Genomic DNA, 27,153 nt, shown 5'->3' with positions numbered 1-27,153 from the left:
TCTAAATTTACACCTCCTCCGTAGCACTGGACCTGGGTGCGCGCCCAGGTGTGCAGGTACCTGCGTGCACATCACTTGGCCCCCATCCTAGAATGTCCACACCACGCCCACACCATGGCCCCTTTTTTTGGTTGATGCGAGATATTCACCCATCCACACTCGTGTGTGCGTCTGCCTGCCTTATAAAATCGGGTGGACATGCGCGAGTGCGAGATGCGTGCCCATCTCCCAATTTCGGCGTGCGTCCAGCTTTCATAATTCTCTTTTTAGAAAGGATGTTAATGTACTAAGGGGTAGATTTTTAAAAAGTGCGCCTTCGCGTACTTTTGTTGGCGCACCAGGCGCAAACAAAAGTACGCTGGATTTTAGCAGATACGCACGTAGCCGCGCGTATCTGCTAAAATCCAGGATTTTGTGCAGCCGGCGCGCGCCGAGCTGCGCAGCCTGCCTCCGTTCCCTCCAAGGCCACTCCGAAATCGGAGCGGCCTCGGAGGGAACTCGCTTTCGCCCTCCCCTCACCTTCCCCTCCCTTCCTCTATCTAACCCACCCCCCGGCCCTATCTAAACCCCCCCTACATTTGTCGGGGGATTTACGCCTCCCGGAGGGAGAAGTAAATCCCCGCACGCCAGCGGGCCGCTAGTGCGCCGAAACGCGACCTGGGGGCGGTTCCGGAGGGCGCGGCCACGCCCCCGGACCGCCCCGGGCCGAAACCACGCCCCCGAAACGCCCCCAAAACGCCGCACCGATCGACCCCACCCCCAGCACGCCCCCGACACGCCCCCCTCGAAAAACTCCGGGACTTACGCGAGTCCCAGGGCTCTGCGCGCGCCGGCAGGCTTATGGAAAATAGGCACGCCGGCGCGCAAGGCCCTGCTCGCGTAAATCCGGGCGGATTTACGCGAGCAGGGCTCTTAAAATCCGCCCCATAATATTAACGGAGTAACGACGTAAAGGAAGTTGCTAAACCAGGAGTCACGATATGAAACTCCCAAGGGCGAAGACTCAGGAACTATATAAGGAAATATTTATTCACAGAAAGGATGGTGGATGGATGAAAATATGCCCTCCTGTAAGTGGTGGTAAAGAAAAGAACAATAATGGAATTCAAAATGGCATGGGACAAACACAGAGGATCCTCAGCGGCTAGAGAATGCAAATGAAGAAATGGAGTAACCTTTGAGTACCTTTGGTTTGAAAATACATTTACTTCTCTAAATAAATGTGGAATTCATTTTAGAAGTTCTCAAATGTGTGCTCATGTCCCTTACCGCTTGTCCTCTCCTTTCTCTGTTTTGCTCTTTCCCTCTACTCTATCTCCCTTCCTTGTCTTCTACTCCATATTTCCTAAATTTCCTGCTTTATACACCCTAACTCTTCCATAGAAAACTCACATTTACCATGTTAGCTTAGCCATTTAAATAGAATATAAGATAAACAGTTAACAAGACAGGTTTTACGTTTTAAGCCTTAGCAAATAAAAGTTAAATAGCTCATAGAGTAGAATATACCACACTATTTACTACGCCTCCATTAAAGCTTCATTTGCATATGATGATCCTTCAGTTACATAATTCATACATACTCATTTTAGCACAGAGGAGGTAATTTTCAAAGGATTTGGGGTAGATTTTCAGAGCCCTGCTCGCCTAAATCCGCCCAAAACTGGGCGGATTTAGGCGAGCAGGGCCCTGCGCGCCGGTAAGCCTATTTTACATAGGCCTACCGGCGCGCGCAGACCCCGGGACTCGCGTACGTCCCGGGGTTTTCGGAGGGGGGCGTGTCGGGGGCGTGTCGGGGGGCGGGCCCGGTCGACGCGGCGTTTCGGGGGCGTGTCGGCCGCGTTTTGGGGGCGGGTACGGGGCGTGGCTACGGCCCGGGGGCGTGGCCGCGCCCTCCGTACCCGCCCCCAGGTCGCGGCCCGGCGCGCAGCAGGCCCGCTGGCGCGCGGGGATTTACGTCTCCCTCCGGGAGGCGTAAATCCCCCGACAAAGGTAAGGGGGGGGTGTAGACAGGGCCGGGCGGGTGGGTTAGGTAGGGGAAGGGAGGGGAAGGTGAGGGGAGGGCAAAGGAAAGTTCCCTCCAAGGCCGCTCCGATTTCGGAGCGGCCTTGGAGGGAACGGGGAGAGGCAGCGCGGCTCGGCGCGCGCAGGCTATACAAAATCGATAGCCTTGCGCGCGCCGATCCAGGATTTTAGTGGATACGCGCGGCTCCGCGCGTATCTACTAAAATCCAGCGTACTTTTGCTTGAGTCTGATGCGCAAGCAAAAGTAGGCTGTTCGCGCGCCTCTTAAAATCTACCCCTTTATGCGTGCAGATGTAACATACTATCAAAGCAAATTTCAAAAGCCCATTTACGTGTGTGATGTGCACTTACACATGTGAAACCTATTGGCAATTCAATGGCATATATTGTAGCAACTTCCAAAACCCCACATACATGCATAAAGACTATTTACATGTATAAAACCCAGTTTTAAGTTTGCAAATCCTTTTGAAAATTACTAGGGAAGAAGAAAAAATTTGTTTGTTTTGGGGGTTGTTTTTTCCCCACAAATTTCATTTCATCTAATCTTTATTTCTTGTATTTAATATAAAAAAACAAGAAAATAAATATATTAAAAAAAACCTCCAGAAATGAAAAAAAGAAAGAAACGGGGCCTCCCAAGACCTCTGGTACACCCCACCCACCTCTCTCACCCAACAAAATGCCAGGGCCTGGCCCCCACAGACCTACTCTGGGGGGGGGGGGATCTGACACCGATGCCCAGGCCGAAGCCTCAGCTTTGCATATGGCCTAAGCTAAGGATGCGGTGACCTCCCCCCAGTTACCCCAGACCCCTCAAACCCCTCACAGATGCTTGTAACCTTTCTTCTAAATTTACACCTCCTCCGTAGCACTGGACCTGGGTGCGCGCCCAGGTGTGCAGGTACCTGCGTGCACATCACTTGGCCCCATCCTAGAATGTCCACACCACGCCCACACCATGGCCCCTTTTTTTGGTTGATGCGAGATATTCACCCATCCACACTCGTGTGTGCGTCTGCCTGCCTTATAAAATCGGGTGGACATGCGCGAGTACGAGATGCGTGCCCATCTCCTAATTTCGGCGTGCGTCCAGCTTTCATAATTCTCTTTTTAGAAAGGATGTTAATGTACTAAGGGGTAGATTTTTAAAAAGTGCGCCTTCGCGTACTTTTGTTGGCGCACCAGGCGCCAACAAAAGTACGCTGGATTTTAGCAGATACGCACGTAGCCGCGCGTATCTGCTAAAATCCAGGATCGGCGCGCGCAAGGCTGCTGATTTTGTGCAGTCGGTCTAGGCCCAGGCCTTGCATAGGCCTAGGCCATGGTAGGTCACTGCATCCTCACCTAGGCCATATGCAAGGCCTAGGCTTTGAGGCCTGGACCTGATGCTTGAGCTTCGCCCTAGGCTAGAGCCTGGGCCCAGGCCCAATGCTGGGTCCTGGTCTGGAGATCTGATCCTGATACCAGGAACTGGACTTGGTCTCAGGCCCAACGCCAGAGCACAGCACATAAGGCGGGCACCATCCTGCATTTTTCCCCACAAAATACAATGACACCAAAATTTGGGATTAACAAGGCCACAGTTTATTAATTCCATACAAATCTGAACCCAAATACTAAACAACAAGAGAAGACTTCCATGACACCCCCTCCCACTGGCTACACCATGACCGTTTACCACCACCATTATCACCCAGTGGTATATGGCAACCTTCTCTCTCCCCGGAGATGCCAATGGCCTGTCACCACAGACTGATCCTCTCTGCCACAACACCAGCAGGGAGAATCCACAGAATGACCAGGGACCACACTGTCATAAACTGCCCCTTGTAGGAGCTCCCTTAGCTATGCATGCCCCCCCCCCCCAGTTCATAAGCTTTTCCATTAACAATGGTCAAACATAGACTCAGGTTTATAGCTACAAAACAAAGTCAACACAAGTTGCCCTTGTTTTCCCCCACTGCGGCCAGTTTCTGTTACCCAACTGGGATAGGCAGGGGGAAAAAATTCATTTTTGTTATTCAGTTTGTTTCTGGGAGATTTTTTTCCACATGAATTTTGGTTCATGGACTGCTTGATTTCATTCATGTGAAAAAAAACAAATCAAGCAATAAAAGAAAATTGAAAAACAGCCAAAAAATGAAATTGAAGTCTCCCTCCCACTCTCCCAGAAAAATGCCGGGGCAAAGATCCCCCACAGCCCCCACTTACCCAGTCCATTGGAAAGGGTGGGGATCCGCCAGCAGGGACTAGGCCAATGCCTCGGCCTTGAGTAGGCTGAAGCATGTCGCCACAGCCTTGGCCTAATCAAGGCCGAGGCTTTGGCCTAGGCTGGAGCCCAGAACCATGCCTGACCCTGCAGCTTGGCCCGGATGACGGGTCCCAACGCTGAGACCTCAGCCTAGAACCAGGCCCGAAGCCGCAGCCGGATCTGAAGGCTGGGTCCTGACGCCTGAGCCTCGGACTAGGCTAGAGCTCAATCTGTACATCAAAATGGTGCCGCACCCTGGGGTGAATACACCAGAGTTAATTAATCCGGCGCAACACCATCAGATGCCGTCATTTGCCGTTGAAGAGCAAAAGAAAGAAGAAGATCCGAAGAGGAGCTCCCAGGCTTGGGCTCCGAGGCCTGAGCCTGACCCTGGGCTGCATCTCGGGCATCGGGACCTGGCTTCCTTGATGAGGCCCCAGCGTCAGACCTGGGTCCGGGCCTAGGCCACAGCGTAGGACCTGGGCCCAGGCCTAGGCTGCAATGTAGGGCCCGGGCCCTAGCAATGAGCCTGAGTCTGGGCCAAGGCCTCAGCATCAGCACCCGGCCTCTGGATCAGGTTGCAGCATTGGCCTGTGTTTGGGTCCAGGACCCAGCTTCCTGATCCCCTGACCTCTATCTCATTGTCACAAAAATGGGGTCTGCCACCACAACCCTGCCCTAAACCTCTCCAAACATTGTTGTAAAGGTGAAGGGGTATGGGGCCTATAGCTGTCCCTCCACAGGCACTTCCCTTCACCCCCTGCTAGGATGATTCAAAAAAAGGACTTACCTCTGTCCCCTGCTCATCCCCCCTCTTCTCTCCATCAAGACCAACTCTAACTCTCCCACCCCACCTGGCCCTCTCCTAAATAATTTATTGCTGCCAGGATCATGATGCTCTTGTACTGCTCCCAGAGGTTTCTTTCCAGTATTGCTCTGACTGCAGCCCTGGAAGTGTATGCAACCAATATTGCTCTCAGAATAATATTCAAGTCAAGTTGACTAACATAGCAGGCTTTAAAAGAGTTTGGACAAGTTCCTGGAGGAAAGGTCCATTGAATATTATTCATCAGGTAGACTAGAGAAAGCCATTGCTATTTCTGGGAGTGAGTAACAAGAAATTGTTAGTTTTTGGGATCTTCTGTGTACCTGAGACCCTGGCTGCCACTGTCAGAGACAGGATACTGAGCTCGATGGACTTTGGTCTGACCCAACATGTCATATCTTATATACTAAAAGAAAAATTGAGGCAAATGGAAGGAAAATGATTCAGAAACATTTTCATTATAATCTAAAAAAAATATCTTGCATAAAAAGTGGGATTTTCATAATGAATAACCACTGAATAACAAGTACTATGGTACATTAGGATTTTGCACAAGACAAATACTATCAGCTAAAATGTAAAAGGTGCATTTTCAATAAGTTGTGCACATACAAATTAGCAAATGCGCACGCAAATAGGGGCAGGTTTTCAATCTGCCCCCCGAAAACCTGCCCCAAGCTCCCCCTGCGCGCGCCGAGCCTATGTTGAATAGGCTCGGCGGCGAGCGTAAGCCCCGGGATGCGTGTAAGTCCCGGGGCTTTCCTGGGGGGCGTGCCGGGAGCGTGTCGCGGCGGCACGTCATCTGGGGCGGGGCTGCGGGCGGGGCTCCGGCCCGGGGGCATTTCAAGGGCGTGTCCGAGGCCTCCGAAACTGCTCCCTGGCCGGCGCACGCGAGTTATGCCTACCTTGCGCAGGTGTAACTTTTATAATAAAGGTGGAGGGGTTTAGATAGGGCTGGGGGGTGGGTTAGGTAGGGGAAGGGAGGGGAAGGTGGGGGGAGGCAGAAGGAAAGATCCCTCTGAGGCCGCTCCGATCTATTAAAATCCGGCGTACTCTTGTTTGCGCTGGGTGCGCGAACAAAAGTGCGCTCGCGTATTTTTTTAAAATCTGCCCCATAGTGCATATTCACACAAATGCTATTTTATAAATGTCTAATATACACGCTCAAGTAATGGTGCATGAATAAATTTGCGCGTATATAAAAGAGGTGGGCCAGTGATGTCCAGGGCAGGCCAACATTTACACATAAAAGTTGCTATTTTATAACCTGCAAAAATGACACGCGTATGTATGTTATTTGTGTATATTTACATTTGCTTATTATCTGGTGTGAGAATACAATTCTTTATAGTCAAATACTGACTGGGTGAGGGGTCTGGGTAAACTGAGGGGACTTCAGGATTAAGAACCAGGAGGGTCTTGATGACCTAGATACAGACTGGGCAAACTGGTGGACTAATTGGTAAAACTAGTAATTTCCTACATGCGTGCATGTTACAAAATTTGATGACTTACACCAGTAAAAGCTGACAAGTGCTAAGGAAAATACTCTTATTAAATCTTCACGTATAAAACAGAGAGCACAAATACTCGCACATAGCATATTTGTCCTACTTATCTGAATAATTTTGTACGTCTCTGGGTAAGGGGCAGCTTTGCTCCCACTTAGCTGGATAAGGGTTAAAAGTGCTGCTTATCGACTATGTTTAAAATACATGCCGCATATCTTTTAAATATGCAAATATGTTGTTGTGTAGATTTAAGCATATTTTATACAGTGTGTGCACAATTGCACACATCAGACTGCATGGGCGCGCCCATCCACATTCATTCATTGGCATGGTCGCTTATGTATTAAAGTTATCCTCTAATTCTGCTTCTGCGTATGCAGTGATGATTTACAAATAACATTTGAGACTGAGTAATAATTCATTTGGCCAAAATAATCAATCATTTTTCTTCTCAAGAATGCACTCTATGAGCCTGATTTATAAAAAGTTAGGAAATACCTATTATCAATCAACCCTAGATCTTTTTCCTTAATTATAATTTATAATCTTGAAAACCTTACCTCCTCTTCTTCAAGCAGAATAAGTCGAACAAGAATAATGTGAATTGCATTGCCAACACTTGGATCATGAAATAGTCCTGTGACCTGTTTAAATACCAGAAGGATGAATTTAATTGATGCTTTAAGACACAAAAGGGCATATGCCAGTGAGAAAATTCATATATTAAATCAAGTAGAGTCTTCTCCCAGGCAGGGAGCTTCCTGCTTTACCCACTGAATTACAAGAGATAGATCAAGATCTAACTGGCCACCTGCAGTGATCACCTTTAATATGTTGTGGACAGGGATTGTAAAGCTTGAAAAATCTCTTTCCTCAAGGATAGATTTCACACTGACTTCCCTTGGAACTTTGACCTCTCATTTGATTCCTAATCAAGCTGAGAAATTGTCGGAGTTAGGTAATAAGTGCTCTTCCTTGTGTGAAACCTAAATTTCTTTGATTAAGGATAATAAGTTATTTCATCAGAAAACTGAAATCTTAGATATGTTTTCTAGAAGAATAAATTTGATGTTTCTAAATTTTCCTTATTGTGTTTTTGATTTCTCCCTTGGAGATGTTCAGAAAGTTTTATTTAGATTTTCTGAGAATCTCCAAAGATACAAGTCCTATTTTCTCTAAACTGTATTATTTTCCAGATAATACTGATAAAAATATTTCAAAGGGAGGGGAGAGGGGTAGGATAGAACCTATAGATGAAAGCTTGGCTATTTCTAACTTCCTCAAACATTCACAGACAGATATTAAGGAAAGAGTGTGAGAAGCAGATGACTGGGACTTATTTCCTTCTCAGGACTACATGCCTTCTTTTTTGAAGGATAGCTATCTTTCTCCTAGGACAAGCAGGATGGTAGTCCTCACACATGGGTGACATCATCGGATGGAGCCCGGCACGGAACTTTGATCTCAAAGAATCTAGAGCTTTCAGCATGCCCTACTGAGTATGTGCAGCTGCCCCCTAGGCACAGTCCCTTAGTCTCTTTTATTCCACGGAACTGTGTGGTCGCGGAAGCCGTGTGCTCATGGTTTTCAGCTTTGCTCTCTCATACTTATCTGTTTCTCTTAGCTCTTGGTTCTATTTCCCTTCCACCCCCACCATTAATGTAGAGAGCAGTGATGGAGCTGCATCCAAGTGAAATGTCTAGCTTGATTAGTTAGGGGTAGTAGGAGTAGTAACCGCCGCAATAAGCAAGCTACACCCATGCTTATTTGTTTTACCCAGACTATGTTATACAGCCCTTATTGGTTGTTTTTCTTTTCCCCTGCCGTTGAAGCAGAGAGCTATGCTGGAAATGCGTGATGTATCAGTCTTTCTCCCATGCCGTTGAAGCAGAGAGCCATGCTGGATATGCATCGAAAGTGAAGTATCAGGCTTATTTGGTTTGGGGTAGTAACCGCCGTAACAAGCCAGCTACTCCCCTCTTTGTGAGTGCAAATCCTTTTTTCCATATTTCCTCTTGCTGTTGAAGCTTAGAGTGATGTTGGAGTCACAGTAACCCTGTATATGTTTATTGAATAAGGGTATTGTTTCCAGGCAGTAGCCATCATTCTGGCGAGTCCCCCACTCTTCATTGGCGGCCTCTTGAATTTATGGATCCACAGTGTTTATCCCACGCCCCTTTGAAGTCCTTCACAGTTCTGGTCTTCACCACTTCCTCTGGAAGGGCATTCCAGGCATCCACCACCCTCTCCGTGAAGAAATACTTCCTGACGTTGGTTCTGAATCTTCCTCCCTGGAGCTTCAAATCGTGACCCCTGGTTCTGCTGTAAGTGAGTTTTTCTAGAGCTGCAGTTGTTCTCTTCCCTTTTCCTTAAGGTAAGTGAGTTTTTCTAGAGCTGCAGTTGTTCTCTTCCCTTTTCCTTAAGGTAGTTTCATTTCTTCTGTTTTCATCTTCTTTGCAATTGTCTGCCAGATGCACAGTGGGTTTTCCCCTGTGCAGCCTGGCAGAGTCAGTTACTTTAATAAAAAAAAAAAAAAAATGAAGAAGAAAAAACTGCTTCTGCAGTTTTGTATCTGTGTCCTCTCCTTGCTCTGCTGCTTTTTCTTTTTTTTCCCCAGTGCTGACAGGACTGACATATGCAGTCCGTCAGTGATCCATGTAGGTCGCTGAGCCTGCGGACTTGCCTGAGTTCTACTCGGCTGGAGTTCCATGGTGTTCTACCGAATGGATGGCATTGATGGATTTGGACGGTGGAAGTGAGGGGAGAGATCATCCTCCACACATCCCAAGGAACCAGTCTCAACAGGCAGGAGCCCTGGATGATGTTGCCTCCCCTCCTGCTTGCCAGCCTTGGCAGTGCAGTCTCCCTGGAAGAGAGGGTGAGTGGAGCCTGGGTTCCAGCTTGCTGCCACACCTCGGTGCCATGGCCATGAACGGCTGCCCATGCACAGCTGTGACCAGCGCACCGTTTGTCCGACGCTTCGATATCAGGACCACATTTGGGACCAGGCCCACCATCGGGCACCATAGTGACCCTTGACACCATCAAGATGCAGGGACACCTCCGATGCCAATGAGGTGTATGATTACCCACAATGCCGCAGAGACCTTCTGAGCCAGCGGCATCACTGGAAGTAGCCTCCCTGAACCAGCTGGGGCATCAAGGTGGCAGAGTAACAGAAAAAAATCGATGCCCTCGATACCACTGATGCCTCAAGGTCACACTGCCCTCGATACCACGGTGCCCTCAGTACCGCAGTGTACTTGAGGCCATGGCCTTGGTGTCATGGTGCCCTCGGTGCCATGATGCCTTTGGTGTCGCAATGTCTTCGATGCTGTGATGCACTTGAGGCTGCAGTGCCCTCAGTGCTTTGGTGCCCGGGGATACCCTCAATGTACTCGACGCCTCAGTGACCATGCTGCATTCAATGTAGTGGTGACCACGGTAAATCGATACCGCTGTGTCTCAATGCCCACAGAGCCCTTGATGTCCACAGTGCCATCGATGCCATCAACGCCCTTGATCCCATCAAGGTGCGTGTGTGGCCACCTTCGGAGCTGTCGAGGTTGAAGCGGGGGCAGGCTCTCGATGCTGTAGAGATGTGTAACATCGATGCTGAGGCAGCTCTCAATGTCATCGAGGTGCGTATGCTTGATGCCAAGGCCCCTACTAGGTTGTTGAGATGGGCGGCTTCGATGCCAGTGCAGAAAATCACCTCAGTGTCATTACGATGTGGTGCTACCCCAATACTACTTACACCCTCGAGGCCATGGAGGTGCGGGGCCACAGTAGAAGCCTTTAGGCCACTGATGCCTTTCATTACCACCTCAACCACATCGAGCTCCACTGACCTCGCACTAGGTTTGCCATTGAGCACCTGGGTCGCCCCATGGCCATCGACTGCCAGGGATCTGAAAGCCCCCATGTGACCCTGCAGCTCTCGTGTACTGATCGAGTGCAGGTCGCCATCCACTAGATGCACTCTGGTACACTGGGGCATCCATACACAGTAGTCCAGTGCTCTCAAGGCTCCTGGATGGTGTCCACTAATGAGCACTGAGAAGCTCAATGCTGTCTCTTCAGCTGATAATCCCAGCATTGGAGGCCCGGGATGCACATACCATCAGTGTTGATGGGTGCTAGCGAGGATCTCATTAGCCGTAATGCTTATGAGGCCATTGAGCTTGCAGCATCGACACCCGTGAACGAGTAAGTGAGATGAGGGGAACTGTCATTGACACTGGGGGTCATTGGTTCCTTTTGGCATCAGTGATCGATGGGTGCACTGCAGGACCTCTCCCTGCAGATGCCCATGTTTTCCTTGGTTGATTACTTTGGGCACTGTGTAGTCAGTCTGTGGGCGCCTGTGGTGCCGGGGATGGCGCCATATATCGTCGAACTGATTATGGTTCACTTTAGCACCGTCAAGGCCCTGGGTGCAGAGTCATGCCCTTGTGGTGGCACTGCATTGGTGAGTACAAAAGCGCCATAGGCCCTACGGGCACCGTCATCCTCTGGCCATCAGTGGCTGCACTCAGAGATCCCAGGTCATATCTGCAGAATGCCACAGGTACCTTTGATTGCCAGGGACTTTGCTCCTGTTGTTCCCTGTGGGACTCGCAGGTGAACCAGTCCCAACGCAATTTCAAGGGCCCGTCTCTCAAAGTGTTATCAGGTACTGGAGGGGGTGAAGCCATAGACTGCCACCCTCCACCATGCCTTACCCAGAGCGCCAGTGCTGCTGGAATCACTGTCATCACACTGTTTCTCCACACCGCTGGAGTTATTGTGAAGTTGACGAGCAGCATGTGCAGTCGGGAAAGACATGGCATCTATTCCAAAGGCCTTGGAAGCTGGCAGGGGGCATTCTCCCTGTCTGTGCAATCCTCAGCCATTCTAGGGTTCTGCCTTTGTTCCATCATGGCCTCCACCTCCTCGACAGTCTGCGCCAGTTAGTGCTGAGGAGCACTGGCAGGGAAGGCATCATCATACACTCTGTGCTTGGTCATGGGGCAGCTTGTAGCCGACTGGCATGTGGTACTCGGTCCTCACTGGGCATGGGACTTCACCCTCAAGCATGGCACATAGGATCATGTGTGCCACCATCTGTGGATGGGTTACCACTATATGTGTGCCTCCCAGCGTGCTTTCACAGCAGAGGGCTTCCAGTTGCCCTCTGCTGTCTGGGCATCTGTATGTGTGTGAGAGTGTGTGTATGGGTGTTTTCTCTCCAGGCGGTCACAATAAGTTGTGGTCCGCAGTCACAGGACTGACCTAGGACTGAGTTCCTGATCAGATCCTGAGGGGAGTGGACCTCATCAGAGTGGTTCAGGAGTCCGATCCTTTCTCAGTGGAGGAAGGTGTCTTTCGACCTCTCCTGTGTCTGACTTCCCTTTTTTGTGGTAAAGTCCCTAGTGCTCTATCACTGGCAAGTTTTTCTCTGAACCAGGGCCTCAATTCTTTGAATCGGTGCATCTCTTTGGAGCAGCAAAGGCGGTCATTGGACTGTCTTCAGCTGCGTCCCTCCGGGGATTGCAGTGGCAACCTCCCTTCCTTGAGGCTGGCTGCCTGCGGTGGGTTGGTTGCTTCAGCACCCCAGTGATCGGTGATTGTACCTCAACTCTCCTCTAGCGAGTTCCTAGATCCTCGGGATAAGGAGGCCCTGATTCCACTGCTTCCCTCTCCTTTCTGGAAGGGGAGATTCAACTGGGTTCCATAGTAACCCTTTCGAGTTCCCCTCTGAAAGCCCGACTGTGCATCCCTTCAAGGGGTGCCCCTCGTTTCTCTGTCCCTTAAGAAGGGATGACACTGCTCTGACTGGTGCCAGCCCCAAGAAACGGTTGAAGATAGCGCTCTCCCTTGGGCACTGTAAGACTCAGCAGGTCTATCCATGAGGGAGCCTATCCAGTGTTGCTCCCCGGTGCCCCTCCAGGATCCCCCTATTCAGGAATCATTTTGTTACCTACTGGACTCTGGCATCTTCCTTAGAGATTACTATCGTCAGTCACTCTTGCCTGCTGGGCCCTCCTCTAAATGGGCAGTTTTAGTCCACCAAATGGGCAAACATGCCTTTCACCCTTTTGCCTGTCCATGGCTGAGGGCGTGGGGGGCTGGGTGTTCTTGCAACAGAGGTACTACCCCTTACTTGTGGTAGCGTACAAACTATTCTTCCCCCTTTCTTCGGGATCACCCTGTCTGTGGACAGAGGAGTCCTGGGTCATGCAGCATGGTCCATTTGTGGGCCACGTGCTCCCTTGGATGGCAGTATATGCACTCATGGCTGGGATAGTGATACTTCAGCTGGGTGCTTGGCAATCTGTCCAAGATCACCCTGGGCCTGCCCTGATGCACTTCAGGTTTCAGGGCCGGTAATGAAATCCTGTTCCATCAGAGTCTGCACATGCAACTGTAAGGCTTCCTGTCTCCTAAGAACATAAGAACATAAGAAAATGCCATACTGGGTCAGACCAAGGGTCCATCAAGCCCAGCATCCTGTTTCCAACAGTGGCCAATCCAGGCCATAAGAACCTGGCAAGCACCTCGTAATTTCTGTCCTGGGGCATTCGCTCTCAGTTCTGCTGTTTCAAGCAGTTTGAGGGCTTTATCTTGGTGGGTTACTCTCTGCTGGTTTCGGCAGTAGTTTTTGCTTAAGAATATAAGAAATTGTCATGGAGGGTCAGACCAAGGGTCTATCAAGCCCAGCATCCTGTTTCCAACAGAAGCCAAACCAGGCCACAAGAAGCTGGCAATTACCCAAACACTAAGAAGATCCCATGCTACTGATGCAATTAATATTAGTGGCTATTCCCTAAGTAAACTTGATTAATAGCAGTCAATGGACCTCTCCTCTAAGAACTCATCCAAACCTTTTTTGAACCCAGCTACACTAACTGCACTAACCACATCCTCTGGCAACAAATTCCAGAGCTTTATTGTGCATTGAGTGAAAAAGAATTTTCTCCGACTAGTCTTAAATGAGCTACTTGCTAACTTCATGGAATGCCCCCTAGTCCTTCCATTATTCGAAAGTGTAAATAACCGATTCACATCTACTCGTTCAAAACCTCTCATGATCTTAAAGAACTCTATCTTATCCCCCCCTCAGCCGTCTCTTCTCCAAACTGATCAGCCATAACCTCTTCAGCTTTTCCTCATAGGGGAGCTGTTCCATCCCCTTTATCATTTTGGTTGCCCTTCTCTGTATCTTCTCCATCGCAAATATCTTTTTTGAGATGCGGCGACCAGAATTGTACATAGAATTCAAGGTGCGGTCTCAGCATGGAGCGATACAGAGGCATTATGACATTTTCCGTTTTATTAACCATTCCCTTTCTAATAATTCCTAACATTCTGTTTGCTTTCTTGACTGCTGCAGCACACTGAGACGACGATTTTAAAGAATTATTCACTATGATGCCTAGATCTCTTTCCTGGGTGGTAGCTCCTAATATGGAACCAAACATCGTGTAACTACAGCAAGGGTTATTTTTCCCTATATGTAACACCTTGCACTTGTTCACATTAAATTTCATCTGCCATTTGGATGCTCAATCTTCCAGTCTTGCAAGGTCCTCCTGTAATGTATCACAATCCATTTGTGATTTAACTACTCTGAATAATTTTGTATCATCTGCAAATTTGATAACCTCACTCGTCGTATTCCTTTCCAGATCATTTATATATATATTGAAAAGCACCGGTCCAAGTACAAATCGCTGAGGCACTCCACTGTTTACCCCTTTTCCACTGAGAAAATTGACCATTTATTCCTACTCTCTGTTTCCTGTCTTTTAACCAGTTTGCAATCCACGAAAGGACCGCCTCCTATCCATGATTTTTAGTTTTCCTAGAAGCCTCTCATAAGGGACTTTGTCAAACGCCTTCTGAAAATCCAAATACACTACATCTACCGGTTCACCTTTATCCACATGTTTATTAACCCCTTCAAATAAATGAAGCAGATTTGTTAGGCAAGACTTCCCTTGAGTAAATCCATGTTGACTGTGTTCCATTAAACCATGTCTTTCTATATGCTCTACGATTTTGATCTTTAGAATAGTTTCCACTATTTTTCCCAGCACTGAAGTCAGGCTCACTGGTCTATAGTTACCCAGATCACCCTGGAGCCTTTCTTTACATATTGGGGTTACATTGCCCACACTCCAGTCTTCAGGTACAATGGATGATTTTCATGATAGATTACAAATTTTAACTAATAGATCAGAAATTTAATTTTTGAGTTTCTTCAGTACCCTAGGATGCATACCATCCGGTCCAGGTGATTTGCTACTTTTTAGTTTGTCAATCTGGCCTACTACATCTTCCGGGGCAGATTTTATAAATCTGTGCACACACGTACTTTTGTTCGCGCACCAGGTGCGAACAAGAGTAAGCGGGATTTCAATAGATACGCACGTAGCCACGCGTATCCATTAAAATCCAGGGTCGGCAGCCTGTGCGCGCCGAGCCGCGCAGCCTGCCTTCGTTCCCTCGCCCTCCCCCCACCTTCCCCTCCCTTCCCCTACCTAACCCACCCTCCCGGCCCTATCTAAACCTCCCCCCTACCTCTATCACGAAAGTTACGCCTGCTTGAAGCAGGCGTAACTTTGCGTGTGCCGGGCCGTCTGCCACGCTCCATGTTCCGGTCCGGGGGCTGGTCCAGGGGCCGCTATCACGCCCCCGGAACGCCCCCGGGCCAGAACCACGCCCCCAGACACGCTCCCGAAACACTGCGTCATTCCCAACACGCCCCCAAAACGCTGCGTAACTCCCGACATGCCCCCAACACGACCCCCGACACGCCCCTCCATGCAAGCCCCGGGACTTACGTGTGTCCCGGGGCTTGTGCGCGCTGCCGCGCCTATGCAAAATAGGCTCGGCGCGCGCAGGGGGGGGGGGGTTGGGGTAGGTTTTCAGGGGGTACGCGCGTATCTTACGCGCGTACCTTTTTGAAAATCTACCCCTCCAGGTTTACAGTGATTTTGTTCAGTTCATCTGACTCATCACCCCTGAAAACCATCTCCGGAACTGGTATCTCTCCAACATCCTCATTAGTAAACATGGAAGCAAAGAATTCATTTAGTCTTTCCTCAATGGCCTTATCTTCCCTAAGAGCCCCTTTAACCTCAGTCATCTAATGGTCCAACAGACTACCTCACAGGTTTCTTGCTTCAGATATATTTTAAAAGTTTTTATTATGAGTTTTTGCCTCTATGGGGTTGATAGACAACTTGGTGACTTGTGTTTCCCCTGGTAGTCCAACAGTCTGCCTCCTGGTGTTCTTCGCTCCATATATTTGCGCAACTTCCTGATACTGCCTTTAGTTTCCCCTATGCTGTCCAAAATAGGGTAGATTAATTTGTTCTGCCAGCTGCTCTTGGGTGAGCTTCAGGCCTATCTCATCTCCCTGTTTGGGAATTTTGTGCCACAGGTCTGTTTCGGGGATTGTCTCTCATTCCCTGAAACCCTTGATGCTGTCCTGCATGGTCAGCTATGTCTGATGCTTCAGCATGCAGTGTCTGTCCCAGGCTCTGCTGTGGCTTGGAGCTTATTCTTCCAAGTGTTGCTTTGGTTTCTTCTGCACATTTTTTCCTCCAGCCAAACCTGGGCACTTTTCTCCAGAAACATTCTGTCCTTCGGATGTCTGAGGACCCATGTTTCTTTCTGGAGGTCTCTCTGGCCCCAGTTTGTTTTTTCAGTTATTTTTTAACATCAAAAGAAACTGTACGATCATCATCCAAGAGTTCTTCTCTTGTCTACCTCTCTGGGTTCGTCCTGAATCCAGGAAGATCTAGAGCTACTGTTGTTGTCAGGGTTTACTTATCAGGGACCCTGCTCGTACTGTTTTCCATGATGCAGAGTTTACTTCTGTTGCACTCGCATCTCTTCCCTGCCTTAGACACTCCTGCTATGCACAAGGGTTTGTGTATCAGTCTTTCTATGATTTTTCTTTGTAGAACCCAGCTCTCCAGCCTGAACCCTGGTGGGTTAGCTGCCTGAGGCAAAAGAAAGTGGTTGTGCTCCAGCACTGTGTGGTTTCTTACTTTGTCCTGCTCGGATAGCCTATAGCTAGGGATTCACCCATGTGTGAGAACTACCATCCTGCTTGTCCTAGGAGAAAGCAAAGTTGCCAACCTGTAACAGCAAGATGTTAGTCCTCACAAAACCCTCCCGCCTCCCCTGGGAGTTGGTTGTTTCATGTATTAGCTATATCATGGACTGAGGGAGTCTGTCTAGGGGTAAGGTGATGACTACAACTACACATGCTCAGTAGAGTATGCTGAAAGCTCTAGATTCTTTGAGATCAAGTTCTATGCCAGGCTCCATCTGATGATGTCACCCATGTGTGAGGACTAATATCCTGCTGTCCTAGAAGAACACCTGTTACAGGTAAGCAACTTTGCTTTCAAGATATAGTCAAAGAAACTTGACAGAGATGGAGAAATTGTCTCTTGAAAAAGCAGATGGAGGTGGTTCTAGGAGCAACCTTTACTGTCAAGTTTCCTTGTAAATGTGTGATAAAGTTTCAGGGAAATAAATATGTTTTTTTGATCCTATACAATTGGAAGATTTGTTTGCAATTAAATAAAACACGTATCAAAATTTTATCTTGTCAGTACCCCAGAAAATTTTCCTTCATATCTTATACTTATATTTTTGTTTTTTATGTTTTATAGTGAGTTTTTTTGGACCTTCATACTACCCCGCAGTTTTCAAGCTTTTATTTTATGTAGGAATGACAAAACAGCAAATTTGCACTAAATTGAGCATAGGAATATAATCACAGCATGTAAATAGCCACGTAAGGTATGTGGGTCAAACACAAATAGACTCGCTTTCAGCGAGATTATGCCTAAGTGATGAAGAAGGTTAAAATGGTGGTAGCGGCTGGTAAGCGGTTCTGCCAGGTGACCCATAATGTTGTCCGTGATATGCATATCTTTACCTAAAACATTTTTATTACAGAAGAGACTAAAATATTTTTATTGCAGAAGAGGCTTAGGGGGTCATTTTCAAAAGCAATCACACACGAAAAGTCCCTTTTCGCGTGCGATCACTAAATGGGGGCGGAGTCGGCCCTGGAACAGGAGGAGTTTGGGGCGGCACTGGGGCCTACGCTGTGGACACATCGCTGTCAGCGTAAGGTAAGGACCCTTACCTTACGCTATGGTGTAGTTATTCAGTGCAAAAGCCGGCAGCTAGTGCACCCCAGTGGTGCGATGGCTGCTGGCTTTCGCAGGCCCGCCCCTCGCTTCACCCCCCCCACCCCCTATTACCGCCGGATTTTCTAAGGTCTGCGACCTTAGAAAATCCAGGCCTTAATGGACTCAATTTTGAAGTTTTTGTAACGGATGATTTGCAGATGATCGTAAATATATCCGAAGAATCTTTGAAACAGAAGGATGTGTAAAAAGTTGGAGAGTACCTGAGGCAGCAGCAGCATGCGAAACGTGATATCATGTCGGACTCTGGGCTCTGTATCCCAAACAAAGGGGAAGTATCACATTTGCATTTTTTAAAAGTAAAAGTTTTCAAATAGGACCAATGATTAAAGGTGACCCCGAGTGGTGAAAACACAAGCAAAATTAAAAGCTTATATTGACATTTCTGTGTGTACTTTGTACAGTTTCCTTATGTGCTCTTGGTAAAGGCACTGCATAAGTGAATTAAAAATAAGAGAATATCAAACAAAAGTACTGTGTACATGATCAGTTCTACATAATCCTCAAATATGTGTTTTTTTAAAAAAGAACAAAACAGTTTTCAGTCACCATATATGTAATTAAAAAAAAGAACAAACAGTTTTCAGTCACCATTTTTATGCTGGATATAGGATATTATTTTAAACAAGAAAAGAGAGAGTTTTTCATTGCATACAAAATAAATTGCTTAAAGAGGCTATGACTTACCATATTTAAAATCGTGAAGATATATGACTCAACATTTTCCCTGCCATGATATTCAATCATTTTAGAATCCGCAACTACAAGAGTTTCCACCCATCTCTCTTTACTGACTGAACGCTGGGAAATCTTTTTCTTTTTCGGCTGCTGTCTCTCCCATTTCTCTCGCCGAAGCTCTTGTTGTAGGGCAATGCTAAAGTTATCTAAAACCATGAAACAAACAAACAAAAAAAAAAAGATATTGATTACTCATACTTCCACAAAATCCCTTTCCCACCTTTTTCAGGTCTGGGCTGTGATTTGTTTTATTTTCTATTTATTGAAATTTACAAATATTTCAAGTCTACATGATTGAAACAAGAAAGGCATACCATACAAGTAAAAATGATTGCAGACAAAATATGTGAGTAACGTTATCTGACTCAGCCCTCAAATAATAAGGAGGCGGAAGGGGTGTCACTGTTACGACCGTCGCTGCCCGACGGCTTCACTCCGCCTACCTAAGAACATAAGAACATAAGAAAATGCCATACTGGGTCAGACCAAGGGTCCATCAAGCCCAGCATCCTGTTTCCAACAGTGGCCAATCCAGGCCATAAGAACCTGGCAAGTACCCAAAAACTAAGTCTATTCCATGTAACCATTGCTAATGGCAGTGGCTATTCTCTAAGTGAACTTAATAGCAGGTAATGGACTTCTCCTCCAAGAACTTATCCAATCCTTTTTTAAACACAGCTATACTAACTGCACTAACCACATCCTCTGGCAACAAATTCCAGAGTTTAATTGTGCGTTGAGTAAAAAAGAACTTTCTCCGATTAGTTTTAAATGTGCCCCATGCTAACTTCATGGAGTGCCCCCTAGTCTTTCTACTATCCGAAAGAGTAAATAACCGATTCACATCTACCCGTTCTAGACCTCTCATGATTTTAAATACCTCTATCATATCCCCCCTCAGTCGTCTCTTCTCCAAGCTGAAAAATCCTAACCTCTTTAGTCTTTCCCCATAGGGAAGTTGTTCCATTCCCCTTATCATTTTGGTAGCCCTTCTCTGTACCTTCTCCATCGCAATTATATCTTTTTTGAGATGCGGCGACCAGAATTGTACACAGTATTCAAGGTGCGGTCTCACCATGGAGCGATACAGAGGCATTATGACATTTTCCGTTTTATTCATCATTCCCTTCCTAATAATTCCCAACATTCTGTTTGCTTTTTTGACTGCCGCAGCACACTGAACTGCCGCAGCACACCTTTCCTTCTCTGCGACTCCTCCTGCTCTAGATGGACGCCTGGCTGCAGCGGCATCCGCTGCCGTCCTCTCCATCGTCCCCGGACCGGCTTGGGCACTGCCTCCTGCCATGTTCTCCAGGTACCTTAGGGCACGTGCGCTGTGTGGCCCTTATTCTTATTTCCTCATTGGCGCATTCCTCAGGGGCGTCCCCCTGTGATGACGCTACGCTGCCCAGATATTTAAGCCTACTGTTTTGTTTATTGCTAGCCATTGAGTTAGCAAGGGTAATCTTGCTAACTCAATGGGATTCGCTCTCCGTACACAGCTACTCTGCCTTCCAACTTCTATTGGACTCTTTCTGCTAACGGGAGTACCCGCACCTCGGGGGCCTCTCTGCTTCTTTCAGGTCGCTATCAGGAACTGGTACTCGCTCCTCGAGGGCCCATGTTCCCTGACCCGCTGCCTGCATCCATCTCCTTTCCTACTGTTCCAGTGCCCTGGGGAATCCTAGCCCAGCCGGGCTACATCTTCTACTCACTACTACCATCTCTGGTGGCTTTTCAAACTGCCTAAATAAAGAACTATCCGTGTTTGTATGTCCAGAGCTGAGCCTGACCTGTGGCCCCTCACGAGACTTCGCCCCATGGGCGTGGTCAGCTGCCACAGAGTCCAAGGGTCCACCCAAAACCTCACTAACTATAACAGTCACAAGAAAAGAAAAGATCTTCAAATGACAGAAATAAATATTAGCAAGGTGTTAGTGTCTCGACGTGATAATGTTGGGTATAGGTAGTGATGTAGGTAGTCATTTTCACACTTTCTATACTGGGACAATATCCTTGGAGACTTTCTACTTTGGAACTGGTTTCAAAGAGAATGCACATGTGTACTTTCACTTTAAAGCTTGCCACAGCTTCTTTTTTCAATGGAAAATAATGTGTGCAGAGCTGAAACTGCAATCTATGCACACACTTTTCATCCCCAGACTTCTACATGCCCTGGGGAATGCCTCCTGTAAATGCAACAAAAAGAAGGTGAATTGTGGAAATAATACTCACACCATTAGCAGCTTGGAGGGAGGGCAATATTTAAACAGCCAATTTACATGGGTAAGCTATTTAAGAGGACAAATGGGGACAATTTTAAAAACGATATACATGCTTAAAACTGGGCTTTACATATGTAAATGCACTTTACCTGTGCATTTGAAAATTGCTACAATATATGCCATTCATTACTTTTTACCAATTAATTTCAAACAAAAACACATCCCCATTGGACATTAGCCTCGCTAAAGATTAAGAGGGAGAGCCTGCCTGGCACAAGGAAAGGGTCTACTTGGCTATTGGAACATTTCTATTTGATGGGGGAGTCCTTACTGGCCATTGGGCATTTCCTCTTTGATGGGATGACACAGGAGAGAAAGATGTCCCCAATCAACCATGTTTGGTCAGAATATGCCATTCTGGGTCATACCAGAGTGGAGGGGTAGCCTAGAGGTTAGAGCAGTGGAAACTAGCATTCAAATCCCACTGTCGCTCCTTGTGACCTTGGGCAAGTAACTTTACCCTCCATTACCTCAGGTACAAAATTAGATTGTAAGCCCCTGGGGTGTGGTAATTCAAAGAGCACTATGAAGTGCCAAAAAGCAGAATATAAAAATCTAAATAAATAAATGTCAAGCCCAGCATCCTGTTTCTGACAGTGACTAGTCCAGGTTGCTGTTATGCTTTGACTCCTCAGGAAGGAAGGAGTTAGCATTCTGTTATGCTTCGACTCCTGAGGAAGGGAGGAGTTAGCAATCTGTTATGATCTACTCCGCAAGAAGGGAGGAGTTAGCAATTTGTAATGAATCTGCTCCTGTGGATGGAGGAAGTAGCAATCTGATATGCTCAGCTCCTGTAGAGGGAATGGTAAACAATCTGTTAGGGTTTAGACTGAGGAGTAGCAATCTGTTATGAATCTGTTGCTGGAGACTCCTGATGGAGAAAGAGTAGCAATCTTTTGCCAGCGGAGTGCTTGGAGAGGGCAGTCAGCTGTAGAGGAATGTAGATAGGTGGATCCTTGGGCCGATGGCAGATGACTGCGCCCCCAGGAAGATATCCTGAGAGGGACCTCCGGCTAAGCTTGAGTACGGAGACAGACACAGTTAAGTCTTTTATTAGACAGGTTAGTAGAACCACCAGAGGTGGCAGTAGTGAGCTGATATGCCCAGCAGGGCTGAAGTCCCTCAGGTACTGGAACAGTGATCCCAGGGTTGCTGAGCTGTAGAGAAACTATAGATAGTGAGTAGACAGGGTATGCTGTGTTCGCAGCCAGAACTGGATGACAAAACTCACATAAGGTCTTTAGGAAGCTCAGTAGCTGGAAAGGGTTAGGCCCTCGAGGAGCGAGTACCTGGTTCCAGGGAAAGCTCCGAGAGAGCGATGGTAACTCACAAATGTCTGTATCTGCGATAGCTTCCAGGCAGTAGAGAATCTTCAGAGTGATCAGGAACATGGGCCCTCGAGGAGCGAGTACCGGTTCCTATCTGCAATCTGAAATAAAGAAAAGAGAGCGAGGCCCCCAAGGAGCGGGTACCCCTGGTAAGGCCGAGGAGGCAGAGTAGCTTAGGTAGAGTAACCCTTGTTAACTCAATGTGTTAGCAAATTCTGAAACCTTTTATATTGGAAGCGGATGACTTCATCTCAGGGGGATGCCCCCGAGGTTCGCGCCCTTGCTGGTACATCAATCGGAGCGCGCGTGCGCCCTACGTCATCAGGAACATGGCGGATCCGTAGCATCGTGCTGGTCCGGGGACGCCAGAGGGAGACGGCAAGAAGACACAGTGGCAGCTAACCGTCCATCAGACCCGGAGGGAGTCACCACAGAGGTAAAGAGAGTGGAGTGAGGGCGTAGAGCAGCGATGGACGCAACAGTTGCATGTAAACAAAATATCCTATAAAGTATATCTATTTCTTCACTTCCAGGAATATCTATAGCTTTTTTAAATGGATAATCATGATTTAAGACTATTTCTCTAAGAACTTTTCTAAACCTTTTTTAAATCCTGAATTGCTAGTCACCTTGACCACATCCCTCTGCAACAGAATCCACAAATTGATTCTGCACTGAGTGATTTATTTTACACTTGTTAGTTGTTAGTGTAAATCACAAAAAACCGCCCAGCAACTATTCTATTCCAGAAACCTTCACACAGTACAACATAAAACACAGTAGGTTTCACTGGTCAAAATTTTTCCATTTAAATTATAACCACATATATAGTAGTTCTCAGTATTGTAGGACCCACACTCCATGAGTTTGTCTTTATTTTATTTTATTTTATTTATTTATTTAAGATTTTTATATACCGGCAACTATACTTAGTTTTATTTTATTTTATTTATTTATTTAAGATTTTTATATACCAGCATTCATGATACAATCACATCATGCCGGTTTACATATAACAGGGGTGTACAATGAACAACAGTATAACCTGTGGAAGTGAGCAGTTACAAATAACAAGGGAATTAAAACTTGGGAGAAGAGAAGAAAAAAGGAGAGGATAACTTTGGATAAAGATATTTACATTAGATAAATATATTTACAATATCTATAATATAAGCTATAGTTATTACATGGAGAAGGGGTAGGACTGGTTGGATAACGTCTGGTAGGACTGGCTGGATTTTTTGGAAAATGAACTGGCTGTTCATTTTCCAAACATCCGTGGTTAAATCAACAATTTTTCTTCGCGGTCTGCATTCAGAACTGCATTTGGCAAAAAACTTGTCGAACCCTCCGCTTTTTATCCTGGAACTGGAAGTGCATACGTCACATCTCAGTCCTCAAATCGGTTGTGAACACGTCGAGCTCAATCCACTGATATTTAACTGTAAACTGACATCTAATCTATTGCACAATCTCAATTATGTAAAAGAAGCAGGAAACCAAACAACTTCTATAAAGTTTTGTTGATCACAGAACAAAATTGGAAATATATTAGAGAAATCTTAGAAAAAAATATACTTAGAAATAGATGTCAACCAAGTCAGTCTATGCAGTCCATACAGAGGACATACTCGCACCAAACCACCGGATTGGACAGGACCAATCACATGAGCCCAACATCGGAATCAACAACAATTTTGAATTTGTCCAAAGAACAGTTTTCTCATGAGACCTATATAGCATTGGGAAAAGGGTTGTCATATGTGCCTTGTTGCAAATTTGATTCTTTTCAAGTGCATATAGATTTACACTGTTTTCTTCGTTGACTGCAGTTAAAATTATTTTTTGAGGACTTTGAGGGTCAGCAACAGGACTTTTCGATCATTATCCCCAGATCTTCATGGGTCCCTCCTGGCCCTGTGGATCCAATCATTGTGACATTTATGCAGTTGGTATAGAAAGATGTTAACACACTGGAGAGGTTACATTCAAAAGACAGGAAACATATGGCCCCCAATTGGTCTTATGCTCAATACTGTGCATTAAAGCAGCTTGCGGAAAATTCGAAGGTGATTGTAAAACCTGCCGACAAGGGCGGTGCCATTGTTATTCAAGACACGGCAGACTATGTGGCAGAGATTCATCGCCAACTAAGAGATGTTAGGTACTATCAAGAGCTCTCTTTGGACCCCATGGGGGAATTACAAGATGCCATTCAAGATTTGGTGACTGAGGGTCTTTCAAAAGGTTTCCTGACAATTCGTGAAGCCCGTGCTTTGAAGGTGGTCCATCCAGTACATCCAGTACTGTACACTCTTCCTAAGATTCATAAAAGTACATCTTCACCTCCAGGAAGACCCATAGTGGCCAGCAAGGGTTTGGTTTTGGAACCATTATCTGACTACCTTGATCATTTTCTCAAACCTTTTGTACAGGAAGCCACATCTTTCCTTCAAGATACCTCACATGCATTACGGCTATTACAAGATCTACCATCTCTATCGGAGGATTGTTGGTTAGTTACCCTTGACGTTACCTCTTTGTACACCAATGTCCCTCAGGACATTGGTGTACAAATGGCGCTGGTACATTGATGATTTACTTTGCATTTGGACGGCTTCAAAAGAGGATCTTCTTCTTTTTCTACAGTGGTTAAATGAGCAAAATTCTCATTTACAATTTACCACTCAGTACCACCAGCATACTGTGGCCTTTCTGGACATTTTGATTCAGCGAGAGGGTTCTGGGATTGCGACCATGTTACTTAGAAAAGAAACAGATCGCAATCACTTTCTTCATTATTCTAGTTACCACCCAAAAAAGTTGAAAGATGGCCTTCCCATTTTGCAATTCTTATGGTTGAGAAGAATTTGCATGAGCAAAGCTGAATTTCAGAAACAAGCAGCAGAGCTTTGCGAACGGTTTCTTCGGAAAGGGTACCCAAAAGCTGTGGTCAAAAAATCTTTCAAACGCGCTTTATTTGCCAACAGGGGCCTACTCCTTCAATACAAACAAAAACCTTATTCTAAGAATATGACATGTGTTCTGAGGTACTCGGCTTTGAGTAATGAGGTGGTAAACATTGTAAGATCTCACTGGCATAAGGTTTTTCAGATGATTCCCAGATTCGCCTTTTCCCGGGCATCCAATATTAGAGATTTGGTGGTGCGGTCTGCGTTTGATTCCACACATGATGATCTGCCAATAGGTGGCAAATGTGAGATGTGTCCCCTGTCCATCACGGGTAACCAATGGGTATGTCCTGGATCAGACATTGTAGTAAATCAGGTGGCGTTTACCAACTGTGACTCTGATTGTGTGGTCTATGTGATTCAATGCCCCTGTGACAAGATATATGTGGGGTGAACCAAGAGGAAAATTCTTATGAGACTTATCGAGCATAGAAGCTGTATTAAGACTTCTAAGCTCAAGGCTCCCCTTGTCCAGCATTGTTTACATGCCAAACATAATTTTTTGGATTTACGATGGTCTGTTTTGGAGGAACTCCGGATGAACATCAGAGGAGGAGACATTCAAGCTCGGATCAATAGACGGGAGCATTTTTGGATTTTTAAACTTGGTTCTGTGTGTCCCCAAGGTTTAAATGAAAAAATCAACTGGTACTCGTTAATTTAGAGGTAATTTTATCTGCCTCCCTTGGTGGTTCAATAAAGGACGTGGATGAAAACTGCTGATATACAAGGAGATTTTTGTTCTGCATAGACGGACCTGGTTGAGATCTATTTCTGCTTCTAAATATATTTTTTTCTAAGATTTCTCTAGTATATTTCCAATTTTGTTCTGTATCAACAAAACTTTATAGAAGTTGTTTGGTTTCCTGCTTCTTTTACATGTTTAATTGAGATTGTGCAATAGATTGGATGTCAGTTTACAGTTAAACATCAGTGGATTGAGCTTGTCGAGTTCACGTCCGATTTGAGGACTGAGATGAGGACGTATGTTCACGACCGATTTGAGGACTGAGATGTGACATATGCACTTCTGGTTCCAGGATAAAAAGCAGGAGGGTTCACCATGTTTTTTGCCAAAACCGTGACTGCAGACCGTGAAGAAAAATTGTTGATTTAACCAAGGATGTTTGGAAAATGAACGATGTTCAACTGGAGTCGTTACAGGATATGGAGTGCAGCCTTTGAAGAGCGGTTTCCCCTGAAGCAGAACCGAGTGGTCCGAAACACGATTGTGTCGGGACTGTTTGCTGTATCAGTACAGATGAGTATTACTTCAAAGATTCTTTTATGACTAGCTATATGGGACTGTTTCCAAAGTATTACAAAGGATTATATATTATCTTGCTCCATTGATCCAATGAGATACCTGTGTGGGGATAGTATGCCAGCTTCAGTTGGTCTGGTTTTAAGAAAATTTTGAAATACAAAACAAAACAAAAATTCTAAAAATTAGTTAACAATTAAATAAAGTAAATGGACCATCAACCAGAATTATGAGTTTGATTTAAAAAACTCATGGAGTGTGGGTCCTACAATACTGAGAACTACTATATATGTGGTTATAATTTAAATGGAAAAATTTTGACCAGTGAAACCTACTGTGTTTTGTGAGTGGGTTGTTAGTGTAAACCACCTAGGCTATGTTCCTCTTGTTTCTGCTATCATGGAACTATCTTTTCCTTTAGCAGCATCTCCACTAATTTTCCCACCATCTCCTCCCTGCTACCACTGTTGTGAAGCGGGACCACTACAGCTCTTCCCTAATCCCTGGAAACGGGAGAGGTGCCATGTGACTAGAGAAGAACTGTGGTGGTCCCGCTTCACAAGCGCTGTAGCAGAGAGGAGGCTGGAAACTTTGGTTAACTTCACCTTGATGGTAGGAAAATTAATTGAGACGCTGCTGAAGGAAAGGATAATGAAATATCTACAATCCAGTCAGTTTCTGGACCTGAGGCAGCAAGGATTCACCAGGGGAAAGACCTTTCAGATAAA

The 27,153-nt window shown here is 46.3% G+C and overlaps 1 protein-coding gene across 5 annotated transcripts in view; it reads right to left on the bottom strand.

Moving 5' to 3' along the window:
* The window catches only part of ADAMTS12 (ADAM metallopeptidase with thrombospondin type 1 motif 12), a 1,111,988-nt gene that overhangs the window by 564,602 nt on the left and 520,233 nt on the right, over positions 1-27,153 (bottom strand). For all 5 annotated transcript variants that reach the window (XM_029579144.1, XM_029579126.1, XM_029579135.1 and 2 more), the window contains exons 5-6: positions 18,526-18,722; positions 7,177-7,260 (exon numbers count right to left, since the gene is read on the bottom strand). In XM_029579144.1, the coding sequence (XP_029435004.1) occupies positions 7,177-7,260; positions 18,526-18,722 (281 nt within the window). The remainder of the gene's footprint in view (positions 1-7,176; positions 7,261-18,525; positions 18,723-27,153) is intronic.

The sequence above is a fragment of the Rhinatrema bivittatum genome, chromosome 1, assembly GCF_901001135.1.
Source record: "Rhinatrema bivittatum chromosome 1, aRhiBiv1.1, whole genome shotgun sequence".
Classification (NCBI taxonomy): Eukaryota; Metazoa; Chordata; class Amphibia; order Gymnophiona; family Rhinatrematidae; genus Rhinatrema; species Rhinatrema bivittatum.
This window is presented reverse-complemented; position numbering and strand designations above follow the sequence as displayed.